The sequence below is a fragment of the Oncorhynchus tshawytscha genome, linkage group LG02, assembly GCF_018296145.1.
Source record: "Oncorhynchus tshawytscha isolate Ot180627B linkage group LG02, Otsh_v2.0, whole genome shotgun sequence".
Lineage (NCBI taxonomy): Eukaryota > Metazoa > Chordata > Actinopteri > Salmoniformes > Salmonidae > Oncorhynchus > Oncorhynchus tshawytscha.
The window spans coordinates 13,000,555-13,026,771 of NC_056430.1; the positions used below are offsets into that span (position 1 = coordinate 13,000,555).

Sequence of the window (26,217 nt, forward strand, 5' to 3'; positions counted from 1 at the left end):
ATCTATTATGACATATGTTAATTATCATCCATATTCTTCAAATTGATTTAAATATTCAGAAAAATGTTTTAATAAGATTCTTTCATGTAACTAGATAACTGAAATTCACCTGCCACTATCTTTTTCTCTCCAGTAGAGGCCAGGGTTAGAGGGCCACCAGCACACAGATTCAGATTTGTGTACAGAATAACATATGCCATTTAGTAGACACTTCTATTCAAAGCGACTTAGTCATGCATGCATACATTTCACATAGTCGATGCAGCTGGTCGTTGCAGCTGTATTCCTCGATCTAGACAATGTTTTCAACACTGTCAACCACCACTTTCTTATCGGCAGACTCAACAGCCTTGGTTTCTCAAATGACTGCCTCGCCTGGTTCACCAACTACTTCTCAGACAGAGTTCAGTGTGTCAAATCGGAGGGCCTGTTGTCCGGACCTCTGGCAGTCTCTATGGGGGTGCCACAGGGTTCAATCCTCGGGCCTACTATTTTCTCTGTATACATCAATGATGTTACTCTTGCTGCTGGTGATTCTCTGATCCACCTCTACGCAGAAAAACACAATTCTCTATACTTCTGGCCTTTCTTTGGACACTGTGTTAACTAACCTCCAGACGAGCTTCAATGCCATACAACTCTGCTCTCCAACTGCTCTTAAATGCAAGTAAAACCAAATGCATGCTCATCAACCGATCGCTGCCCACTCCTGCCTGCCTGTCCATTATCGCTACTCTGGACCGTTCTGATTTAGAATATGTGGACAACTACAAATACCTAGGTGTCTGGTTCGACTGTAAACTCTCCTTCCAGACTCACATTCATCATCTCCAATCAAAAATTAAATCTAACATCGGACTCCTATTTCGCAACAAAGCATCCTTCACTCATGCTGCCAAACATACCCTCGTAAAACTGACTATCCTACCGATCCTTGACTTTGGCGATGTCACTTACAAAATAGCCTGCATCCAATTTGCTGAGTAGAGTGTTGGAGGCTATCACAGTGCCATCCATTTTGTCGCCAAAGCCCCATATACAACCCACCATTGCGACCTGTATGTTCTCGTTGGCTGGCCCTCGCTTCATATTCATTGCCAAATCCACTGGCTCCAGGTCATCTATAAGTCTTTGCTAGGTAAAGCCCTGCCTTATCTCAGCTCACTGGTCACCATAGCAGCACCCACCCATTGCACGCTTTGCTTTGCTTTATCTTGGCCAGGTCGCAGTTGTAAATGAGAACTTGTTCTCTACTAGCCTACCTGGTTAAATAAAGGTGAAATAAAAAAAATAAACGATATGGGTGGTCCCGGGATTCAAACTCACAGTCCTGGTGAAGCAAGCATAATTCTGTACCAACTGAGCAACAGAGGACAAGAAGGATACAAAAACTCTCAACTTGCTGACCTGACCCTTTTAATTCACAAGTGTTTGTCAGTTGAAGCAGCGCCAGTACTCAGTAGACTACATGTTGCTGCAATTTGACAGTGGATGCAAAATTAAGTTAAGTCATCCATAAAGTACTTTGTGGCTAGATTGAGAAATTATGACAATCATAAACTTGCTGTCGAGATGATGTCATCTGTTCTCAAACCTGGATATCAAAAAAGTCTTCTGTCTACTCTCTCTGGCATGGTTCGCCTTGAGCTCGACACGTTGCATATTGAAAGGACGGTCCAATAATGATTTGGGGTATTGAGGTCATATTACTTATCATCCCTGGTCCACATCATAATGTGGCTGGGCCACACAACGATAAAGTTTCTACTGTGAATAAGCACTAGCACAATTACACATTATACAAATCGGTCAGAGTCTAAGTTTACATTACTGATGTATATTTATACATTTATGCAAACATATGCACGATTTTGGTCTCATTTACAAAAATACATATACTGTATTAATGTCATTGATTTACCCTCACCTCCACTGGGGGCAAGATGAAAGTTGATGGGTAAATGTGAAAGCATCAGAATGTCAGTGTGTTGTAATGATGCTGCTATAAGTGCAAAGGCATGTCTACTTAAGGTCCGGATGACTCTTGTTCGGATCTCATTTAATCTAAGGACATTTACAGATGTTATCATTAAATGTCTTGATGGCATAGGGCATTATTTTAATTGTAAATTAGACATTTGAGAATGGGGCGTCAGGTTGATATCCAGATTGAGGAGAAGTTCCAGGTGGAACAGAGAGGTGCATCATGTGGATCTACATTCATCAGCCCTCTCCCCAAAGACAGGCAATAGTCTGTAATACATATTATTAAAGTGAGAATCACTTGTGAGACAATGAATTCTAATGAAGTGTCAAGATTGACTTGTAAAGTCAGAGTGTAATTCAATGAAAACAAAGCACATTGAGAGACCTTGCAAGGTAATTTATCTTTGTATCAGCTAATAAACAGTAGTGTTAAACAACAGTAATGTTATTCTGTTTATTATTGGCAGTGATTCATAAGTCACTAATTGACAAAGTGAGCATATCTCTGTTTGGCTGTATTGTTTCACCCCAGCTGATCAAATCAAATCACATTTTATTTGTCACATGCTTTGTAAACAACAGGTGTAGACCAGAGGAGGCTGGTGGGAGGAGCTATTGAAGGACGGGCTCATTGTAATGACTGGAATGGAATCAATGGAACAGAGTCAAACGGTTTCATCTGTTTGATACGGTTCAACACTGTAGAGTAACAGTGAAATGCTTACTTACGGGTCCTTTTCTAAGAATGCAGAGTGAAAGATAAAACCATTTTTACACAAGGAATACATTCATACAGTGAACAACGAATAACAATAACGAGTCAAAATAACATGGCTATGTACAGGGAGTACCAATACCGAGTCGATGTGTACAAGGTAATTGAGGTAAAGTGACTAGGATAGACAAGACAGTAGCAGCAGCGTGTGTGTGTGTTTGGCGTCAGTATGTTTGTGTGTGTGGCGTCAGTATGCATGTGTGTTTCTGTGTGTTGGGGTGTAGGTATGTATGATTGTGTGGGTAGAGTCCAGTCTGTGTACATAGCATCAGTGCAAGAGATTTAGTTCAAAAAAGGGTCAATCAATCAAATGCATTTATGAAGACCTTCTTACATCAGCTGATGTCACAAAGTGCTGTACAGAAACCCAGCCTAAAACCCCAAACAGCAAGCAATGCAAGTGTAGAAGCACGGTGGCTAGGAAAAACTCCCTAGAAAGGCTGGAACCTAAGAAGAAACCAGGAGAGGATTCAGGCTATGAGGGGTGGCCAGTCCTCTTTTGGCTGTGCCGGATGGAGATTGTAGCAGAACATGGCCAAGATGTTCAAATGTTCATAAATGACCAGCAGGGTCAAATAATAATAATAATCACAGTGGTTGTTGAAGGTGCAACAGGTCAGCACCTCAGGAGTAATTGTCAATTGGTTTTTCATAGCCGATCATTGAGTATCTCTACCACTCTTGCTGTCTCTAAAGAGTTGAAAACAGCAGGTCTGGGACAAGGTAGCACGTCCGGTGAACAGGTCAGGGTTCCATAGCCACAGGTAGAACAGTTGAAACTGGAGCAGCACCACGACCAGGTGGACTGGGGACAGCAAGGAGTTATCAGGCCAGGTAGTTCTGAGGCATGGTCCTATCGCTCAGGTCCTCTGAAAGAGAGAAAGAGGGAGAGAAAATTAGAGAGCATAATTATATTCACACAGGATACTGTGTCGTGTCTTTACTATCATTAAATTAAGACATTTAGTTTTTATCAAAGATTCTCTGTAATTAGGAAGTCGGGGCACCAAGGAAACTATTCAGATTACAAAGTTATAATTTTCCTAATATAACTTTTCAGATATTTTCATATCTGATCAATAGTCTTCTGATTTAATTAATTATTTATTTTACCTCACGTTAGTCTCATTCCAAACGGCGTGAATTGTTTGCTTTCTGCACGAACCCAGTCTTCACTATGAGTCATCCATACATCAATTGTCTTAAATACGACTTCTTTGTCATGCAAGTTAAAAATCAACAAAATATCATGACCACATGATGTCCTGTTTGTAGATCATCGTTGCAATCCCCTCTGGTGGTTGAACTTGGTAGGCTTCTCTGAGAGCGGAGCAGTCCACCACAAGAATGGGCAGTTGATGTCTGGTTGGTGATTATGTCTGGTTGGTGATTGCCGTTGTGGTCCTCTCTAGTGGTTTACCTTGGTAGGTTCCCTGGAAGCTGCAAAGTACCCCAGGAAGGGCCAGAAGATGTCCTGGTTGGTGATCACCGTTGCGGTCCCCACCTCTGGTGGTTTACCTTGGTAGGCTCTCTGACAGCGGGGCATGCTGCCACAAGGATGGGCCGTGGGTGTCCGGATTTGAGGTCGCCGTTCCGGACCCGTCGTCTGGTCCTCGTCCAGACTGGAAGATCTGGGCAGTAACTTAGGCAGATGTTAACAACGCACACACACTCATGAAATATATATAATTACATTCATTTCCAATGAGCGGCTTTGTGGCACTAAGTGATGGTTGTACGTGGAATTTGTTTATGGCTCTATCACTTCCTAAGTGTCAAAGGAACTGAACTGAAAATAAATGAAAGCATAAACAAAAGATATACAAAATATGGTTCCCACACAAAAATCATCTAATTGGACTGTATTCTACATATGTACAATGTTCTGGCAAAATTACTATCATGGCATTGTCTCTAATGCCATATCTAGGGTTTTCCTACTTGGTGTGTTGCTTAGGCACTATCCTAAGTTGATAACTATATGATAAGTCTACAGCTGTAAGGCACTAGTTTTGGGCAGTCAACAGGGATGACCTATGGACTTCTGGGAAAAAAAACTGGTGAGTGCTGTAGAGTCAAAGGCCTAGAAGTAAATGTTCAACTTTACTAAGGCTGGTATTTTGCTTGGATCCTTAAGTGATCCTAGCATAAATACTAATTGGATGTTCCATTGTGCATGTGCGTTTATGCTTACACAAGCGCGCATGTCAACGGAAGAAAACCAAGTATCCTGGCAGATTACAACTTGTTCAGAATGAGTCTGGTATTTTTCAGGCAATGCCTGGAGGTCAGTCAGAATTGGTGTCGAGGGAGTCTGTAGTAGTTTTTACTACAAGTCACTGTCTTCCACTATTGCAGTGGTGTTAGGTATGAAGTCTATTTCATAGCTATGTTATCCACGGAGGAGCTAACCTCACGACCAAAGTACTCTTTAAGTAATGGACCAGTCGTACGTGGTGTGATCATGGTTAATGATTCTAATAATATTCCTCCTGAATGGAGGATTCTATTTATTAATGACATGTGTGTTAACCATTGGAAGAGTGCACTGGAGATTCCCTTCCACGTGTTGCACTCTGAGTGACTCCTATGTTGCTATTGTCAAGGGTAATTTGATTGGTTAGGTCTCTAACCTTCTTACTCATTGTAGCTGGACTGACTGTCACTGGTATTGGTACGGGTGCTCAAAGGGACCAGTTATCCTACCGATTTATTCTGAAATATTATACTACCGGAACACATGATTGGAGCATTTTACTAGTTGTATTGTAGTTGAACCTACACATGACAAGGAATGATTATTGTTTCCATTTGTTTTGGAGGTGGACAAGTCCACTGGACTTCCTTTATGACCAGTGTGGTACACCTCAGTACTCTCTTAGATGTGTTCTAAAATAATCCCTGTCTAGGGGCCTGTCTGCTCCTCACTGTTCTCATAGGGGAGTTTACAACTAGATTTGATTTATGCTCTGGCGGCCTCGTACGGTGTTGTCCGTAGTCTTGACCCCCTCACCGGCCTCGATGAGGCTCATCATGGGTCTGGGCTACTATTCCCCCCCTTTGTGTCTCAGGATCCCCCCACCAGCGGGTGGTGTTGGTGTCCGAGGGGCAAACGAAAAGGTTGGTCCCTATGTACGAGTTGTCAGCGGCCGCATTGTTATGAGAATGGCTGTAACCTTTCAACCAAATCATCTGGTGTTTGTGCTTCAAAACGCTCAGTGGCTGTCGAGGCATGTCAGTCACCACCGCGTCCGCGTGTGGCAACCTCTTCAGTACCTGAGAACTGAGATGAGGATATCGGTCTGTGATATCGCAAAGTGTTTCAGCAGTGGGAGTCATCGGGTTAGTTGCTGGAATGACTCCATTTGTGTCATTGTAAGGGGTGACAGTCCCCAACAAAGCGGAAGGTGTATCATCGGAAGCAGAATATACTCTGTGCATCCATGTTTTTCTTGCTGAGACGGCCGCAGTGCTTGCGGAAGTATCCGAAGGGCAAGAGGAGTTCATCTCAACTACTGTATTGCACAACTGCGAGGAGGGAAGTTGCTTATTCACAGCTGGCTCGAAACAGACAGCTGGCTCGAAATCATGAAAAGAATGGTCAATCAGGTTGGCTGATGGAATGTGTCGAGATATCGTAATATCTCCTTGAATCGGATTCTGCCCCAAGAGGTTTCTAAACGTACAGACACCCCTCGTGATTGACTGTTTTGCAGCTAGCGTTAGGGGAAGACAGTGTGGTCAGTGGAGAAGGCACTGTGGCCTGTGACCATACCTGGTTGGTTTTCCAATCCATCAATGGGAGTAACCGATCCATCAAGTCTGCTCCAAGTAGCAGGGGTACAGTTTCGAGGCTGGTAACATACACAGGGTGAATGAGCGATACGTCCTTGAAGTGTAGTTTCAGCATGACTGTCAATGTAAGAGGCGAGGTAGTCTGAGTGACCACTCGAAGTGTAGTGTCGCATCGTTCCACTTTCAGCCAACGTTTAGTTGGCTTCAGAGCCCTTTTGAGATCATCTAACAATGTTTGCGTGATGAGTGATATTGTTGCACCCGAATCAATTAGCGCATGACAAGTTAAGCAGTCCTCCAGGACTGTTTCCAGGTATGGCCGTTTAGATTCGTGGTTAGTGGACATATTCCCAACAAAGTGGAGTGGTCATTCGCAACGACGTGATGTGCCATTTCTGTTCAAGGTGGAAGCAGAAGGACTTTTCCGATTTTGTGTGGGCTTGGCTTTAACAAAGCGTTTGACCTTTTTCTTCTCCACCTTTGTATCAGAGTCTATCGACAAAGCCCGGGGGCTTGTTTCTTGATCAAGCGGGCCCTGGATAGGGTCTTGAATGAGAGCGGGAGAAATTTGAACTTTAACGTCCTTGCTATGGGTGTTAATTCCTGCGGACCTGGTGTCCGGTAATTCCTCGTCTAGTCCTTGTGACTTATCTTGTACCCTTTTCTCAAATTGTTCTCACTTTATTTTTTCCTTTAGTGGAACTTCTGGAGAACATTGGTCTATGTTTTGATCGTCCATCAACCCTTTGTTACCTTTGTGGGTTGGGTGCAGGAACGTAGCGAACAGGTCGATTGTAGTGGTAGTCATGTTGATGGTGACGCACTTTACAGTTATTTCGACTGCGGAGGTTATTGGAATCATGGTTTCGTGGTAGAAACTGTTGTTGTGCGTCATCTCTCAACGCTCCAATACCTGATAATACACCCTCTACCTGGAGTGAGTGCTCCTGGTCAAACTTCAAAACCGAGTGGTCAGGGATCTTAGCGCTGTAAACTTTTGATGCCTCAAAAGCTGAGCTTGCAAGCTCTCTGAGTTGTAAGATAGGCAAGCCAATGTGGGCGGCAGGGCCCAAGTAGTTAATGAAGGTAGGATACATGTTCAACAGGAACAATTGTTGAAAAGGTAACAGATATTCCATGCCTGTTTCAGTGAGTAGGCCAAAGTAAGCTGAATGGAGCCTATGCTAGTAAGCTTGTGGGTGTTCGCTCCAAACTTGTTTGACGTGTTAGCCAGTGAGCTATCGTGTTTGCGAGTCGCAGACACGTAGTGTAGTCATTTAGCACGTGTTGCTGTTGTAGACGAATGAACCTTGTCACGTGTCTTTTCGACTTTCGCTTCAACAGGTAAACCCTGTCAGAACCCGTAGCGATTGGATAGCCATCCAACGCATCCTCTATGTCAACTAGGAACGCCTCAGTATCATTTTGCTGACCTGGAACGGGTTCAAAGGTGGGGAAATTCTTGATGAGTTTGTCAAGGTATTCCGCGCCAAGCGGGCGGAGAGGGTTGGCTTCATCCTGTGGAGAGATTGGGGCCGAAAGGCCAAGAGGAGATGCCAAGCCTTGTTGTTGTTGGCCAAGAGGCGCAATATTACTCAGTGCCGAATGACCAAGAGGAGAAGACTGAGGGACACATGAGGGAGGCAAGGTCTGAAACCTATTGTCTTTACTCCTGTGAGTACAGGGCTCCGGTTGCTTGGATTGGTAGTCACACCGTAGGGCATGACCATTCTGGACTTCCTCCAGATGGAACCCAAGGGTGGTATTCTGCTGCATTGCAGAGTCCACTTGAGCGCTTAGAGTACTGATTTTGGACACGTGAGTGTCACACTTGCTCCTTTCGGTCTCAAACTTATCTGTCATGGTTTGGAGATAGATGTCTTGAGTACGGAGCGAAAGATTCAGTGATGAGATTTCCTCCTCTTGCTTAGAAATCAACATTTCCATCTTCATCACCTGAGTTCTCTCATCATTCATTTGGTCAGCGACTTCAATGAGTTCTGCTGATTTGTCATCCAACTTTGTCATTGTGTTCATTAACTGATGGTCTTTGTTCTGCAGCGTTTTGAGTAGAACAGTGTTACTTTGAGTAACGTTCAACAAAACTGCCTCCATGTTATCAAGTAGAGCACTCCTGTTTGTAGATAACTCTTCAGATTTATCTAGTTTGGCGTGGACATCATCGTACTTAGTTTTGGCTAAATCGAGTTGTTCCTGTAGCATTTGATGTTGTTCCTGTAGAAGACAATTTTGTTGAAGAGCTTGTTCTTGTTCATCATCATACGTTTTTGCAATTACATTTAATTGTTCAGGTTTCAAGTGCAGTTCCATAGTTAGCAGAATTGTTCCCTTTTCTGCATTTGTCATTGGTTTCCCGGATCTCTCCACCTGTCCCTTTATGTCTACCATTACCTGCTCGTGCTTCAGCTGTGCATTACGGTATTGGATAGATGCCAATCTCGGGTGGCAAGACATCAGTGCTAGACTGGAGAGAACCTTTACGAGAACCTGCTCCTGATGTTTGATTTTGGAAAGCGTTGTTGTCTGCTGTTTTTCCGCTAATGGCATAATTAGGGTTGGTATCGCTGCTGAGGTCAGAGATCAATCCATTTATGGGTTGAGGTTCACTAATTAGCGGGCGAGTGGGGACTACCCCCTCTTATAGCTTGCACATTGTTAGAACATTCAAAAGGAAAATTGTTTTCCAAAGTTTGCTTTTGGAATATATTGGGAACTGCAAAGTCGATTTTAATCTATTTATAGACATTGATGAACCATCAGTACTGTGGGATTTGGACGTGAATGAATTTGCAAAAGCAAATTGAATTAATCAATGATAATGATTAATCATACCTGGATAGGCTATCTGAGAATTCAACTTTGAAATAACCTGGGAAGTGTCACGCTCTGGTCTTAGTATTTTGTGTTTATATAATTATTTGGTCAGGCCAGGGTGTGACATGGGGTTATTTTGTGTTGTGGTATTGGGGGTTTTAGTAGGTATTGGGATTGTGGCTGAGTAGGGGTGTCTAGCATAGTCTATGGCTGCCTGAGGTTCTCAATCAGAGTCAGGTGATTCTCATTGTCTCTGATTGGGAACGATATTTAGGTAGCCTGGGTTTCACTGTGTGTTTGTGGGTAATTGTTTCCTGTCTTTGTGTTTGCACCAGTTAGGACTGTTTCGGTTTTCATTATTTCATTTCGTTAGTTTTGTAGTTTCTGTATGTATAGGTTTTCCTTCATTAAAATATATCATGAATCATCATCACGCTGCATTTTGGTCCGATCCTTGTTCTACCTCTTCGTCAGAGGGGGAGATAGAAGAGCGCCGTTACAGGAAGTTGGTTCATCCAGGTTACTGTTGCAAAATTTAAGGTGTCTCATTTAATTGGAAGAACCTAGAAAGATTACAAAGTTATAATTTTCCTAATATAACTTTTCAGATATTTTCATATCTGATCAATAGTCTTCTGATTAATGAATTATTTATTTTGTCTCACGTTAGCCTCATTTCAAACGTCGTAAATTGTTGGTTATCTGCACGCACCCAGTCTTCACTATGAGTCATCCATACATCAATTGTCTTTTGATTTTTTTTAAATTTAAATTTTACCCCTTTTTCTCCCCAATTTCGTGGTATCCAATTGTTTTTAGTAGCTACTATCTTGTCTCATCGCTACAACTCCTGTACGGGCTCGGGAGAGACGAAGGTTGAAAGTCATGCGTCCTCCAATACACAACCCAACCAAGCCGCACTGCTTCTTAACACAGCGCGCATCCAACCCGGAAGCCAGCCATACCAATGTGTCGGAGGAAACACCGTGCACCTGGCAACCTTGGTTAGCGTGCACTGTGCCGGCCCGCCACAGGAGTCGTTGGTGCACGATGAGACAAGGGTATGCCTACCGGCCAAGCCATCCCTATCCCGGACGACGCTAGGCCAATTGTGCGTCACCCTACAGACGACGCGGTCGGTTACGACAGAGCCTGGGCGCGAACCCAAGGTCTCTGGTGGCATTTCTGTGAATTACGCAATTAGTAAATAAATTATTTAAGACAATTTATGTGGCCTCCTGGGTGGCGCAGTGGTTAACCACTGAAATGTTTCCTCCTCCGACACATTTCTGTGAATAAGTCATTCACAGAAATGCATAAACAAACCATAGATAGTTACAAGGAAATGATAATGGAGTTTCCCTAGTGGGATAAACCGGCATCGCGCTTGGTGTACAAAAGGGAAGTGGGGGTCGACTGAAATAAGACAGCACACAGTTGATAATTATAACAATTGAAATGCTAATCCTTTGCACATGAACGCTCACTCATTTGGGAACAATTGCAATCAATATATATACAGTATTTGGGTCTCTGTTGAAAAGTTTGTTTCTGTTGGAGAGTGTCCGTCCTCTCTCTCTGTCGTGGTTAGAATGGATAGTTCAGAGTGACATTCATTCATTGTCGTTATAGAATCGATGTTTCAGCGGTTGTCGGTCTTCCCGTTCAATGATACTGAATAGCTGCAGACTAGTAATTAATATCAAAGACTTATTCTTAATCTGTCGGTATCGATAGTCTAAGAGTTTAACCACGTGGGATGGTTAAAAAGATTCAGCAGTCTGGTCTCAACCTTGGCCCTCTCGTTATCAAGGTAAGCTGGTCTGCAACCTTTGTCCTCTCGTAATTGAGAGAAGCATGGTCTGTTGAGAAATTCTCAAAGTGGGGATTTTATTCGGGAGTTGCAGAAAAGGGCCTGTCCCAGGATACCCGACCCTAACTGGGCTCATGGGCGGTCCTCTGATTTAGTTAAAGTCAAAAGGGAATTGGAGTTTCCTTCATTAACTTCTTGGTGACAAGAAGGCAGTATTTTAACGTCCGGATGAAATGCATGCCCAAATTCAACTGCCTGCTACTCATCCCCAGAAGATAAGATATGCATATTATTAGTAGATTTGGATAGGAAACACCCCAAAGTTTCTAAAACTGTTTGAATCATGTCTGTCAGTGTAACATAACTTATTTAGCAGACGAAACCCCGAGGTCACTCTCTTTTCAATATGTTTTCATTGGGAATCCAGATTTTTAAGGGACCTTCTTGCAGTTTCTACCGCTTCCACTGGATGTCACCAGTCTTTAGAAATTGGTTGAGGTTTTTCTTTTGTGTAATCAAGAAGTTGCCCTGTTCAGAATGAGGGTCACTTGTAGTGTACTAGATAGAGGAGCGTGACCAGAAAGTTAGCTACAGTTTCTTTTCCTCCTGTATTGAACACAGATCATCCCGTCTTCAATTTTATCGATTATTTACGTTAAAAAATACCTAAAGTTGTATTACAAAAGTAGTTTGAAATGTTTTGGCAAAGTTTACAGGTAACTTTTGAGATATTTTGTAGTCACATTGCACAAGTTGGAACCGGTGATTTTCTGGATCAAATGCGCCAAATAAATTTACATTTTGGATATATCGACGGAATTAATCGAACAAAAGGACAATTTGTGATGTTTATGGGACATATTGGAATGCCAACAAAAGAAGCTTGTTAAAGGGAAGGCATGAATTATATTTTTATTTCTGTGTTTTGTGTCGTGCCTGCAGGGTTGAAATATGCTTTTCTCTCTTTGTATACGGAGGTGCTATTCTCAGATAATAGCATCGCTTGCTTTTGCCGAAAAGCCTTTTTGAAATCTGACATGTTGGCTGGATTCACAACAAGTGTAGCTTTAATTTGGTATCTTACATGTGTGATTTTATGAAAGTTTTATTTTTATAGTAATTTATTTGAATTTGGCGCTCTGCATTTTCCCTGGCTTTTGGCCATATCCCAGAGAGGTTAACTTCTTTGGGGTAGGGGGCAGTATTAGGTACCTTGGATGAAAAACGTGCCCAAATTAAGCTGCTTGCTACTCAGCCGTAAAAGCTAGAATATGCATATAATTAGTACATTTGGACAAAAAAACACTCTGAAGTTTCTAAAACTGTTTGAATGATGTCTGTAAGTATAACAGAACTCATATAGCAGGCAAAACCCTGAGAAGACAATTCAACCAGGAAGTGGGAAATCTGAGGTTTGTAGTTTTTTAAACTCAGCCTCCATTGAAGATACATGGTGATATTAGCTATGTTTCATTTCCCAAGGCTTCCACTAGATGTCAACAGTATTTAGAACCTGTTTTGAGGATTCTACTCTAAAGGAGGGGCTCATAAGGGCTCTTTGAGTGAGTGGTCTGGCAGAGTACCACAGCCTCAGTCTGGCGCGCTCATGTGAAAGGTAGCTACGTTCCACTTCATTTGTACAGACAGCAGAATTGTCCGGTTGGAACATTAACGACATTTTATGTTAAAAACATCTTAAAGATTTATTCCATATTTAGTTTGGCATGTTTCTACGGGCTGGAACGGAACTTTTTGAACTTTTCGTTCGGCGCGACCTGAACGCCCTTTTGGATTTGTTTACCAAACGCCCTAACAAAAGAAGATATTTGGACTTAACTGAATATTCCAAAGTAGCTCCATAATATCGACAGAAACATGGCAAACGTTGTTAATAATCAATCCTCATGTGTTTTTCAAATATCTATTCGATAATATATCCACCAGGACAATTGGTTTTTCAGTAGGACCGATTGGAATAATGGCTACCTCTGTATTTTACGCGAGAATCACTCTGGGAGCCATCAGGTGACCAGTTGCGCAATGTAGCCGCTTACTTACCGCTTTCTTCAACATAAATGCGTAAAACTACTTCACAATGCTGTAGACACCTTGGGGAATACGGAGAAAAAAGTAATCTGGTTGCTAGCCCATTCACTGCTCAATAGGGACGCATTGGAACTAAGTGCTTTCAAAACATGAGGCACTTCCGGATTGGATTTTTCTCAGGCTTTCGCCTGCAATATCAGTTCTGTTATACTCACAGACAATATTTTTACAGTTTTGGAAACTTTAGTGTTTTCTATCCTAAACTGTCAATTATATGCATATTCTAGCATCTTGTCCTGACAAAATATCCCGTTTACTACGGGAATGTTATTTTTTCAAAAATGAAAATACTGCCCCCTAGTCACAAGGTTAACATGCTATTTTTGAGTAATGTTGACTACTGTCACACCCTGACCATAGTTTGCTTTGTATGTTTCTATGTTTTGGTTGGTCAGGGTGTGATCTGAGTGGGCATTCTATGTTGGATGTCTTGTTTGTGTATTTCTATGTCTGGCCTGATATGGTTCTCGATCAGAGGCAGGTGTTAGTCATTGTCTCTGATTGGGAACCATATTTAGGTAGCCTGGGTTTCACTGTGTGTTTGTGGGTGATTGTTCCTGTCTCTGTGTTTTGCACCAGATAGGACTGTTTTAGGTTTTCGCACGTTTGTTGTTTTGTTAGTTTATTCGTGTACAGTTTCTTTATTAAAGTACAATGAATAACAACCACGCCGCATTTTGGTCCGCCTCTACTTCACCTAAAGAAAACCGTTACAACTACAATATGGCGGGTATCTTTTTGGGTGCTTTGTTGTCTAAAGGCTGTACTCAGATTATTGCATGGTTTGCTTTCTCCGTAAAGTTAAAAAAAAAAAAAATCTGACACAGCGGTTGCATTAAGGAGACGTTTATCTAAAGTTCCATGTATAATAGTCGTATCTTTATCAATGTTTATTATGAGTATTTATGTAAATTGATTTGGCTCTGCAATATCACCGCATGTTTTAGAACTACTGAACGTAACGCGCCAATGTAAACTCAGATTTTTTTTATCTAAATATGAACTTTATCAAACAAAACATACATGTATTGTGTAACATGATGTCCTATGAGTGTCATTTGATGAAGATCATCAAAGGTTAGTGTTGAATTTTATCTCTATTTCTGCTTTTTGTGACTCCTCTCTTTGGCTAGAAAAAATGGCTGTGTTTTTCTGTGGCTTGGTGGTGACCTAACATAATCGTTTGTGGTGCTTTCGGTTTAAATCATTTTTGAAACCAAATTGTAATAAACGGACCAGTTCGTAGCTGGATTCTTTATCGATCTTTTATACCTTCTCCAGAACAGAAATGTTGTTCGAACCTCAAGTTCTGTGAGGTGGAATAAATTCCTTTGTTCTCTATGAAAATTCACTTTGTCTCTATTCTGTGGCCATGAGGAGATCATCTCCTCCAGGAGTTTACGACCTCTCTCTGACCACAGCAACCTGTGTGTAGGACACAGGGAGAGGGGGATGGGGCTTGCTGTACCCGAAGAGGGCAATATCATGACACCGGATAAGACAGGAGAAATACTCCAGATATACAGACTGACCCTATCCCCTGACACAAACTATTGTAATACATGGGTGATTAGCTATTTAGCAGTCTTGTTTAGCAGTCTTGCTTGGGGGAAGAAGCTGTTCAGAGTCCTGTTGGTTCCAGACTTGGTGCAGTGGTACCTCTTGCGATGAGGTAGCAGAGAGAACAGTCTATGACTTGGGTGGCTGGAGTCTTTGACAATCCATTGTGCCTTCCTCTAACATTGCCTGGGCAGTTAACCCACTGTTCCTAGGCCGTCATTGAAAATAAGAATTTGTTCTTAACTGACTTGCCTAGTTAAATAAAGGTAAAATTTAAAAAAGAGGTCCTGGATGGTAGGGAGCTTGGCCCCAGTGATGTACTAGGCTGTACTCACCACCCCCTGTAGTGCCTTGCGGTCGGGTGCCTTGCAGTTGCCATACCAAGCAGTGATGCAGCCAGTCAAGATGTTCTCAATGGTACAGCTGTAGAACTTTTTGAGGATCTGAGGGCCCATGCCACATTTTTTTCCGCCTCATGAACAGTTGATGAAGTACAACAGGAGGCATAAGGAAAGATAACACCCAGCCAAACACACACAGCATTTTATGAATACAATTTATTGAAATAACTTAATTCACACTGGTTATTGATGCATGGCTTTTAATTTGCAAGTCTCCTTTAGTATCCAATGAATTGCCATGTTTTCAGTAACAGATTAATAGGGTGGAAGTTCTTCTTACAGAGACCTGCTATTTCTGGAAGCATTCTTTAGTAACCATACAATCACAGCAATTATAAAGCTTGGCAGACAATACGTATCCGCTGTGCATATGTTTACTTTGACACTTTGTGTGTGAAGTGAAGTTACAGTGCTTAGCCAGGTTGATAAAAAAACTGCAGAAAAAACACCTTCTGGTTTAGTCACTCAATGTCTTTCAGCTTTAGCTGTGATCTTTCCCGCAACTTCATTTACATTCCAAAGAGTGCTTGATAAAATGCAAGCCTGAGAATTTCAAGTTCTTGACTTGCTAATTGTGCTTAAACAGTTGTTAACTCCAAACCGCAAGATTCCAATTATAATATGCATAATAGCAACATAACAGACATACAGTGGGCATTCTGATGGCTACACTTGAACAGGAATAGCACCCAAAGGAATATCTGGTTAACAATGGTAATCCACAATGGTCACTGTTTAAAATCTGTTTCCAGTTTCATACTAGCTACCATTACATTTGTATGCCATGATTAAACATTTATCCAACTAAATCCATCGGATACAGCTTTAGGAGAAATATTGATTTATTGATGCCATAGTCTTAACACTGCCACACCCCATTAACTCTCTAAGGTCAAAGTTCAAAGACCCTTTAAACTCAATACCTACTTGGCCTATATACTAACACATCTTGTCTTATTTGGGTCCGAATTAGAACACTTAATGTTTTGAGCATCGCAAATTAGATATACCTGTGAGAATGATGTAATTTGATACTCTCTATTCTTGATAGTATCCCATCACAGTCCCTGTGAGGCATTCTCAATTTCATTAACATGAAGGCACTTAGTGGACTAAAACCCGCTGTGCCTTCATTTTGTAGGTGTACTCCATAGACAATTATACTGCATTTGGATTTCTTAGAGATTTCTTAGAATATAAATCACTCTTAGCTAATTTAGCTGGTATAATTAGTGACCATCCGCTTTCTTTCTTTAATATACTGTATTTTGGTAAGACAAAGTATCAAACAGAAGGGCTATACTGCCGATCAGGACATTGGTTCCTCCTATCTGTGGAGGAAAATCTGTTTCAATTCCTTCTTTAACTAGAAAAACATTACATGCAGTCACCCACTTAATGCGAGGTTATACTCACCAACAAATCATTAAGAGCATTTAAAAGGCATCACTGTCCTTGGGGCTGGAACACAACTCTGTACACTACATATACTGTGAAATTGAGCTGAGAATACTTCCATGTATCAAGACTGAATCTGTTCATACAATTATGTACAATATAAAGGAAAACTTCAAAAATATAGTGTGAAACATTCACCTTTCCTATTATTGTGAATTCAAAATGAGCCTTTATTGTTGCTAACTACTATAGTAGCATTGAAGTGTTTCAACTATCAACTCTATTTCCTGAGTCTACCCACATTAAGCACAATAATGCAGGCTGCTCATGTCCCTTATTATGGACTTCATGGCAAGGCAACTACTACATCAGGGAAATGGAACACTCTGAGGGCCAAAGCATCTTGTGGGTCATGCTGGAGCCTTTCAGGGACTCTGGCCTCTAACCTGTCTCTTTGAATACTTTTCAAACCCAGCTACGGCTTGAGTGGACTGAAACAGGCCTGGTTATGGTATAGGACAGCAAACACCATGGACCTACTGCACTGTAGCTACTATACCATAGGCTACCAAACAGGCAAATAAAGAGATAGGAAAATATGTGTTTTCTTTACTGCGTTATGCAGTAGCTTTTTACCCAAACATATGATATCTTCTTTAACTGAGCAGAGATTTTAAGGGTTATCGAAATGCTTAAATGTATTTGTGCATTTTCATGTAACGCTGTGTCATGACGTGACCCTCTTTGAGTATAATGAGTGCCTTCCCCTGCTCTCCCTCTTACACCCAGGTTCTGTTATCTCAGGTTGTAAATTCCTACAGGAGACTCTCTCCTCATGGCCAGGCAGTATAGTCAGAGAGAGTTTCACAGTAGAACAAAGGAACTTCTTCTACATCACAGAATTTGAGAACTGAACAATATCCATGTTTTGGTGAGTGTGTACAACGGTCGGTGGAGAATCCAGCTACAACCGGGCCATTTTGTTTTATGATTGTGACCTCAGGAAAGACAATACAGCCACATAACCATAACTCTGTTTATACAGGAGCCTCAGTTCTGAGGCTTGCATCTTATTATTGTATAAAATGAATGAGTAAAGATGAAACTATTTGTGAAATTATGTAATGTGATTTTAAACTGTTAATGTGAGAGAATTGTATTTATGTTTAAAGTTTCACTAAGTCATTGGCCTGCCCCCATGGGCACAGACATTGGTCTGGCGTCATGGGACAGCTTTTCCACAGTTCCGAATAAAACCCCCACCTGGAGAAATCATCTTCAGACCATGCCTACCTCGGTCAGCTGAGGGAGCTAAGGTTTGAGTAGAGACCAGAAAAACCTCAGTACAAGCTAAGGTTGTAATGGTTGCTGAATTCTAAACTATACCATATGGTTAAACTCTGAGACTATCGATACCGACAGAATAATAGCAAATCTTCAACACTAATTACTAGTCTGCAGCTAGGAATTATGTACCATTGAATGCGAAGACCGACAACTGCCAAAACATCTATTCTATAAGAACATTTCTGAATGGAACTCTGAAGTATCCTTTCTAATGACAGAGACTCCAGCGACGCAAAGAGAAGTTCAGATGACCTTTCCAACAGAAAGACGGACGATTCCAACAGAGATCATAACGACACACTGAGCATAAATATATATATTGATTGCAATTATTCCCGAATGAGTGAGAATTCATGTGCAAAGGATTAGCATTTCAATTATTATAATTATCAACTGTGTAGTGTCTTTGTCTTTTGTCTTTCACGCCATTCTCAGTCCCTTTGTCTACCAAACCGTCATACTGGTTTAGCCCACTAGGGCACATCCCCTATCATTTCCTTGTAACCATATCTACTTTGTTTGTTTTATGCATTTGTGATTATTTAGTTAGTTAATAAATAAATTATTAAGACAATTGATGTATGGATGACTGGGTTTGTGCAGATAACCAACGATTTACGACGTTCGGAATGAGACTAACGTGAGGTAAAGAATGATTCATTAATTAGAAGACTAATTGATCAGATATCAAAATATCTGAAAAGTTATATTAGGAAAAGTATTACTTTGTAATCTGAAGATTTTCCTTGGTGCCCCGACTTCCTAGTTAATTACATTTACATTATTAGTTTAATCACATAATAATAATTACAGAGAATTGATTTGATAAAATAAGTCTTCACTTTAATGATGCCAAAGACACAACAGCTGCATCGAGCAGGCTACACTGCTCCCTAACAACTGAAGCATGGCCATTGCTGTAAATGTCAATGTGTGTAACGGTCTTCTTCCTCCTCTGATGAGGAGTAGTAGGAAGGATCGGAGGACCAATGCGTAGTGTGGTAAGTGTTCATGATACTTTTAATAGAACACAGAAAAATACAACATGAAATAACAAAAACCGAAACAGTCCCGCGTGGAACACACAGACACAGAAAACAATCAACCACAAATCAAGGGTGAAAACAGGCTGCCTAAGTATGGTTCTCAATCAGGGACAACGATTGACAGCTGCCTCTGATTGAGAACCATACCAAGCCAAACACAGAAATACCAACTCATAGAAAAACAAACATAGACAACCCACCCAACTCACGCCCTGACCATACTAAAACAAAGACATAACAAAAGAACTAAGGTCAGAACGTGACAATGTGTTCTCAGTCAACTTACCTGGTAAAATAAGGGTTCATTCAAAATAGATAAATAAAATAAAATGTAGGCTACATACTGTCTCTTAGCCTCACCTCAATGTAAATGAACAACAGTAAAACCTACTGACCAAATCGGATCAAATTGTATTCGTCACATCCTTCGTAAACAACAGGTGTAGACAAACAGTGAAATGTTTACTTAATGACCCTTCCCAACAATGCAGAGAGAAATAAAATAGAGAAATGATAGAAAAGTAAAAGACTTAATAATAACCAGGACCATGGCTACCGGTAAATTACAGCGAAGTGTTGTCTGAGAAAAAAAATATATATATTTGGTGGGTGCTATATCTGTCCTATTTCAAATGGCGAGACTGCAACTGAGAGTCTGAGAGTCGTTTTAGGATTTAAATGGATGAACTGGTGTCATACTAAATTGTTTCATTGCTTTTAAAAATAGTGGTAGGGAAATTTGTGTAAAAACATCATGATTGAAATGAAAAGTCCACTTTAAAATGTCAGACTTGTTTTGTCATAACTAAAAATGTATAAACCCTTACAAAAACATCTGTAATTACAATGAATTATTTTCCTGCTTTGAGAAACTGGTTCAAATGAAAAGCCTACATCTGTATGTAAACTTGTCTGGGCCACAATGGCCCATCTCCTGGTCCTCTAGCGTGAGGACAAGTACACCCCTTTTTTTTTAGAGTCTTTGGTAGGAATAAACCAGGGATCGAATCCCCAACCTTCCATTCTCAGAGACAACACATTAACAACAAGGCCACTGAACTATCAAAGGTAACTGTCTTCTAATGTTTTACACTGAATATTGGTAAAACATGACAAGGGTCTGGAGAGAATGTGGTGCCAATGGATAGGGAGCCACAATTCTGAGTCTGTGTCAGTCCACTGCCAGCCAAGATATTTGTTTTTGTATGGATCTGTGGTGGGTGCTAACTTGGCAGCAGGATGGCATTGGGTCAGATGTAATATTGAGTGTTTCCAGAGAGTGTTTGTGCTTCTGAGCTTGCTGCCCAATGATAATGAACCACCTAGCTGTGGTGGAGAAAGAAAGCTGTTGCATTAAAATCATGGTTCCCCACTAAAACAGAACAGTTAGTCATATCACCCACTAAATCACAGCCAGGAAAATACTTCTTCAAGTTGTACATTTTTGTCAGTTAGTAGACACTCCTTTCCACAGCAATTAGTGCATACATCTTCTTACTGGTCCCCTGTGGGAATTGAACCCGCAACGCTGGCATTGCATGTACCATGCTCTACCAACTGATCCATCACCATTCCTGTCCCCCTGAGACTGACTGTTTGCTGTTCTCCTCTCATCCACCCACCCTCCCTCTCTCCTCCAAATTCTTCTCCTCTTCTCCATGTTAACTCATCCTTTCTTCTCTCTCTCCTTAGATCCCCCAGGTGAGTTACGCCTCCACGGCCCCGGAGCTGAGCGACAACACACGTTATGACTTCTTCTCGCGCGTGGTGCCCCCAGACACCTACCAGGCCCAGGCCATGGTGGACATCGTCAAGGCCATGCGCTGGAACTACGTCTCCACCGTGGCGTCAGAGGGCAACTACGGAGAGAGCGGGGTGGATGCCTTCATACAGAAGTCTCGAGAGGATGGTTAGTGGGTTCTCTGTGCTTTTGTTCTGTTCATTCATCATTCCTCTTGCCATATGAACTGAGGATGATGCAATAGAAGAAGGCCCCTAGTGGTCGAGCTGACCTATTTTCCTTGGGTTTGTCTTCTGAAAGTAGGAGTCCATATGCTGTACACATCTCACCCAAAACAACAATCTGCACGAATACATGGTTATTTATTACCTTTATTTAACTAGGCAAGTCAGTTAAGAACAAATTCTTATTTACAGTGACAGCCTACCAGGACACAGTGGGTTAACAACAGATTTTTTCCTTGTCAGCTCAGGGATTCGAACCAGCAACCTTTTGATTACCGTTCTCACAAACCATTGGAGGTGGGTGGAATACTAAATTGACATATGGAAAATATAACTTCAATCCAAACTTGAGTTATGCATCATGGCTTACTTTTACATTTCAATTTCCTTTTGCATTTCAATTCCCCATGGTTGGTTGGAAATATAAGTATTTAATTTAATTCAATTCTTGATGTGTGATATGGTACGTATATCTTTGGCTTCCGGGGGATTTGCTGAATATCAAGTACACAATTAAATTGTCCAGAGAGATAAATCTGTTGCATAGTATGAATGTGGTCTCACAATATATGAATAAATACTGTAAGTTTGTAATATCCGATGGTCCACTTATAGGGTGTTTTGAATGCATCATGACTAAAATAAGCTCAGAAGTTGGTGTGTGTGTGTATTAATTAGCAGATTAAGGCTACTCAGAATCTAGAGAACCCCTTCCTTGTACTCTGACATTCTGAAAGTGAGCACCTACCTGGTTCACTTCTCTTTTTCTTTTTAGAGGAGCTTAGGTGTCAAGTGCCCTTTCACCTTGATCCGATACAACTGCCTGATTTATTCTCTTCTTTTTATCTGCAAAAGCGTGTTGAGGTTAAGTTTTGACGTAAACCACATCAGCCTCAAAAACACTAAGAGAGTGTTGAGGTTAAGTGTTGAAGTCAATCACATCAGCCTCAAAAGCACTAACACCGTACCCAAACCATCTGCGAGCGTGTGCTATCGTGATTTTGTTCCCCCACACCAAACCTGATCACGACATGCAGGGTAAAATATCAAAACAAACTCTAAACCAATTATATTAATTGGGGACAGGTCGAAAAGCATTAAACATTTATGGCAATGTAGCTAGCTTGCTTGTTGTTGCTAGCTAATTTGTCCTTGGATATAAATGGTGAGTTGTTATTTTACCTGAAATGCACAAGTTCCTCTACTCCTACAATTAATCCACACATAAAACGGTCAACTGAATCGTTTCTAGTCATCTCTCCTCCTTCCAGGCTTTTTCTTCTTTGGACTTTATATGGTGATTGGCATCTCATAGTTGCCATGATAACTGACCAAACTCAGTTCATCTTTCAATCACCCACGTGGGTATAACCAATGAGGAGATGGCACATGGGTATCTACTTCTATATAAACCAATGAGGAGATGGGAGAGGCAGGACTTGCACCGTGATCAGCGTCACAAATAGAACTGACTTCTATTTTAGCCCTTGGCAACACAAATGCTCGTTGGCGAGCGCGAGCGGTGTGGGTGCAATAATTGAATAACATGTATGTTTAAATGTATTTATTTTGGTGTGGCCAGCATGTAAGTGTGTTGAGGTTAAATGTTGTAGTCAATCACATCAGCCTCAAAAGCACTAAAAGAGTGTTGAGGTTAAGTGTTGAAGTCAATCACACCAACCTCACTCTATGATGAGTCAGAAATAGGCGACAGTATGAATTAAATAGTGCCTACACCTACTTTACATTTTGCCATTGTTCTTGCCTTACAGTTGTCAAGGAAGGGGTGTGCTTGTTGACAAACTTTGCAATGCATTACACAATCTGCCAATAGTCTCTTACCAACTCGATCGTCAAACTCCACTTATCAAAACCAGAAAAACATAAAAGCTAGGCCTTTTCCTAGACATGTGGGTGTATTTCTGCATTCAAGTAGGCGGTAACAAACAACTCTGACAGCATTGCACATAGCCACCTGTTTACAAAAGCTAACTGTAAGTTGAATATTAAATTAGCGTTTTGTCACTTGTGCACAGCAACAACACTTGTCGAGGTAAAACATTTTATATTCATCTTTCAACTGCCAGAGTACATGCTCTGCAAGTTCTACAAGCTTTATTGTTTCCCTACAGTCCATTAACACAGAAAACAGAGATCATCTGGATATCTCTGTGGGACAGTGTAGTAGAGAAACGCAGTCCCCTCAAGAATTAGAAACAGAAGGAGTCAGAATCAATAAACTAGGTTTAATTCGAGGAGTGCGAACAAAGGAGCAGGCAATAAGGTAAATTGGTGTGTCCTAACACTGGTATTTCACTACACCAAAACCAGATGTTTAACCAACTGCAGATACAGTATGTGTTTGAGTATAAGGTAGCCTACATTATGCTAATGAATTACAGGTATATTATGCTATTATATTATCATTATATTATCATTATAATACATTGCATATACAAAGTGCTTTTTTAGAACCCAAAGAAGACACTTTACATAATGCATCAATAAGGTAGTCTGATGGGTTTTTACATACTGTAGGTTTAGCATATTGCCAATGTTTTTTTATAGCGACAGTACCTTTCACTATGGCTAGCTGTTACACCTGTGCAATGTTGATCTCTGTGTGAAGAATTGCCCTGAAATTATAGGATTGTGTCATGACTATTGAGCAGAAAAGGTTGATTAAGTTTTGTGTTGGAATCCCTTGGCCATTTATCTCAGTCAATCAAGCCTAAAATGTTGTTCATACAAGCTGGCTTGGTTGACAGAACCCAGTTTATAGGTGTAGACATTGTTCTGTTCAACATCTACAGAAACAAATAGGGATGTCTTCATCTATAGTAACACAGATGACACATTAAAAGCTAGACACAAAACCATTTTTATCACGACAATAAAAACAATAAAAAGAAGCGCGAGTGAAAAGTGACTGCCATGAGTCAACTTAAGAGCCCTATCTCTCCCTCTCTCTCCTCATTACTCCTCTCCTCCAGTCTCTCTCGCACTCCCTCCTCACTACTCCTCTCTTCCAGTCTCTCTCTCTCCTTACTAGTCCTCTCCTCCAGTGTCTCTCTCTCTCTCTCTCTCTCTCTCTCTCTCTCCTCACAAATCCTCTCCTAAAGTCTCTCTCTCTCTCTCTCCCGCCCCATCACTTCTCACCTACAGTCTCCCTCTCTCCCCTCCGCACCAATCCGTCTGTCTCTCCCAGTCCCTCCAAGGAGTTTCACTGTACTTGGTTGACTAAGCAGAACGGAAATTAAATGTAGGAGACCTTGGGGTGGCCTAGTCATGTCCCTGACTGTCCCTGTCCCTGGCTTGCACTTGGCTGGGCAGGCCGCGGTGAACTGAGACAGACTTGGCCTAAGGTACCCATCATCAATTTACCCTACTATCACTCTCAACCCCTTGACTAAACTTTAAATCACCCAACCCACCCCACCAATCGGGTACAGTCTGGATGTGGGTGTCATTTTGACTGTGGTAAAATTCCCTGAGATGTTGCGAAATGACTGCCGACTACATGTAGTGGAATGTATATGAAAACCTATTTTTAAGATGTCCACGACAAGGCTGAAATAATCCATGGAGATTGAAATGGACACAGTATTTGTGATTCCTGCGATGCAAATGAGAGATGAAGTATTCCGAACTTGTTTTGGATTAAGTGTCATCCCTTCTTTTTGAAGTGATCTTTGCAATTTTGTGCACTGCAAGGGCTGTTAACCAGATTATTATGTCCCCTTATGTGTAGTAGCCATCACATGCTGTAGGGAAAACATTGTCTGAGGACAGGCGCAATGATTAGAGGTGTCCCTCGAGTTGGGGGCTGGGATATGGATGAGAATCTTTAGCTTTAGTAACTAATCCCCATGTAGATTGGGCTTTTGGCAGACCTTTCTAATCATATACATTACAGGATCATTATCTCATAGAAACTATAGATGATACATTTGATACCTCTCACTCTGAACAAAGTCTGTTTCTTTTCTACTAAGTATGAACATTTATAAATGTCAGTCATAGGTTCTTCTAATACACTTCCCATATGGACCTGAGCTGGATCATGTGCCAAGAGAGTGAGCAGAACACTGTGCGTGTGTGTGTGTGCACCCACATATGCCGGGGGTCATTGAGGGGTGCTGTTAAGAGGCTTTTATTATATAATAAATGTACAGAATGCAGACATGTTGTGACACAGGCAGGGCATGGCAGTGGTAGTAAACTGTAGGCTATTAGGGCCAAACCTGTTGAGAGCCATCTTTGACCGCAGACTAGACACTCGCTTTGGCGCAGAGTTGTTGACTACTGTGGAACCATGCCTTAAGAGATGTCATCTATCAAGTTAATGAAACACAATGTCAATAAAGACCCTAACGAGATTCCAGCAAGCCATTAGGTTGTCTGACATCAACATGAGAAACTCTCCTGACTGTCTGCGTGTGTATATGTATTTATTATGGATCCCCATTAGCTGCTGCCAAAGCAATAGCTACTCTTCCTGGGGTCCAGCAAAATTAAGGCAGTTAACACAGTTTTAAAACATTACAATACATTCACAACACACTGTGTGCCCTCGGGCCCCTGCTCCACCACATCTCTACAGTTCTAAATCCATGTGTATATATAGTGCGTATGTTATCATATGTGTGTGTGTGTGTGTGTGTGTGTGTCTGTGCTAATGTTTGTGTTGCTTCACAGTTCCTACTATTCCATAAGGTGTTTTTTTATCTGTTTTTGAAATCTAATTTTATTGCTTGCGTCAGTTACTTGATGTGGAATAGAGTTCCATGTAGTCATGGCTCTATGTAGTTCTGTGTGCCTCCCATAGTCTGTTCTGGACTTGTGGACTGTGAAGAGACCTCTTGTGGCATGTCTTGTGGGGTATGCATGGGTGTCCGAGCTGCGTGCCAGTAGTTTAGACAGACAGCTCGCTGCATTCAACATGTCAGTACCTCTCATAAAGTAGTGATGAAGTCAATCTCTCCTCCACTTTCAGCCAGAAGAGAATGACATGCATATTATTAATATTAGTTCTCTGTGTACATCCAAGGGCCAGCCATGATGCCCTGTTCTGAGCCAATTGCAATTTTCCTAAGTCCTTTTTTGTGGCACCTGACCACACGACTGAACAGTAGTCAACAAAACTAGGGCTTGTAGGACCTGCCTCGTTGATAGTGTTGTTAAGGCAGA

At 41.4% G+C, this 26,217-nt stretch overlaps 1 protein-coding gene across 2 annotated transcripts in view; it reads left to right on the top strand.

The window, feature by feature from the left end:
- The window catches only part of LOC112221587 (metabotropic glutamate receptor 4-like), a 210,472-nt gene that overhangs the window by 83,348 nt on the left and 100,907 nt on the right, over nt 1-26,217 (top strand). For both annotated transcript variants that reach the window (XM_024383740.2, XM_024383748.2), the window contains exon 2: nt 20,755-20,971. In XM_024383740.2, coding sequence (XP_024239508.2) covers nt 20,755-20,971 — 217 coding nt within the window. The remainder of the gene's footprint in view (nt 1-20,754; nt 20,972-26,217) is intronic.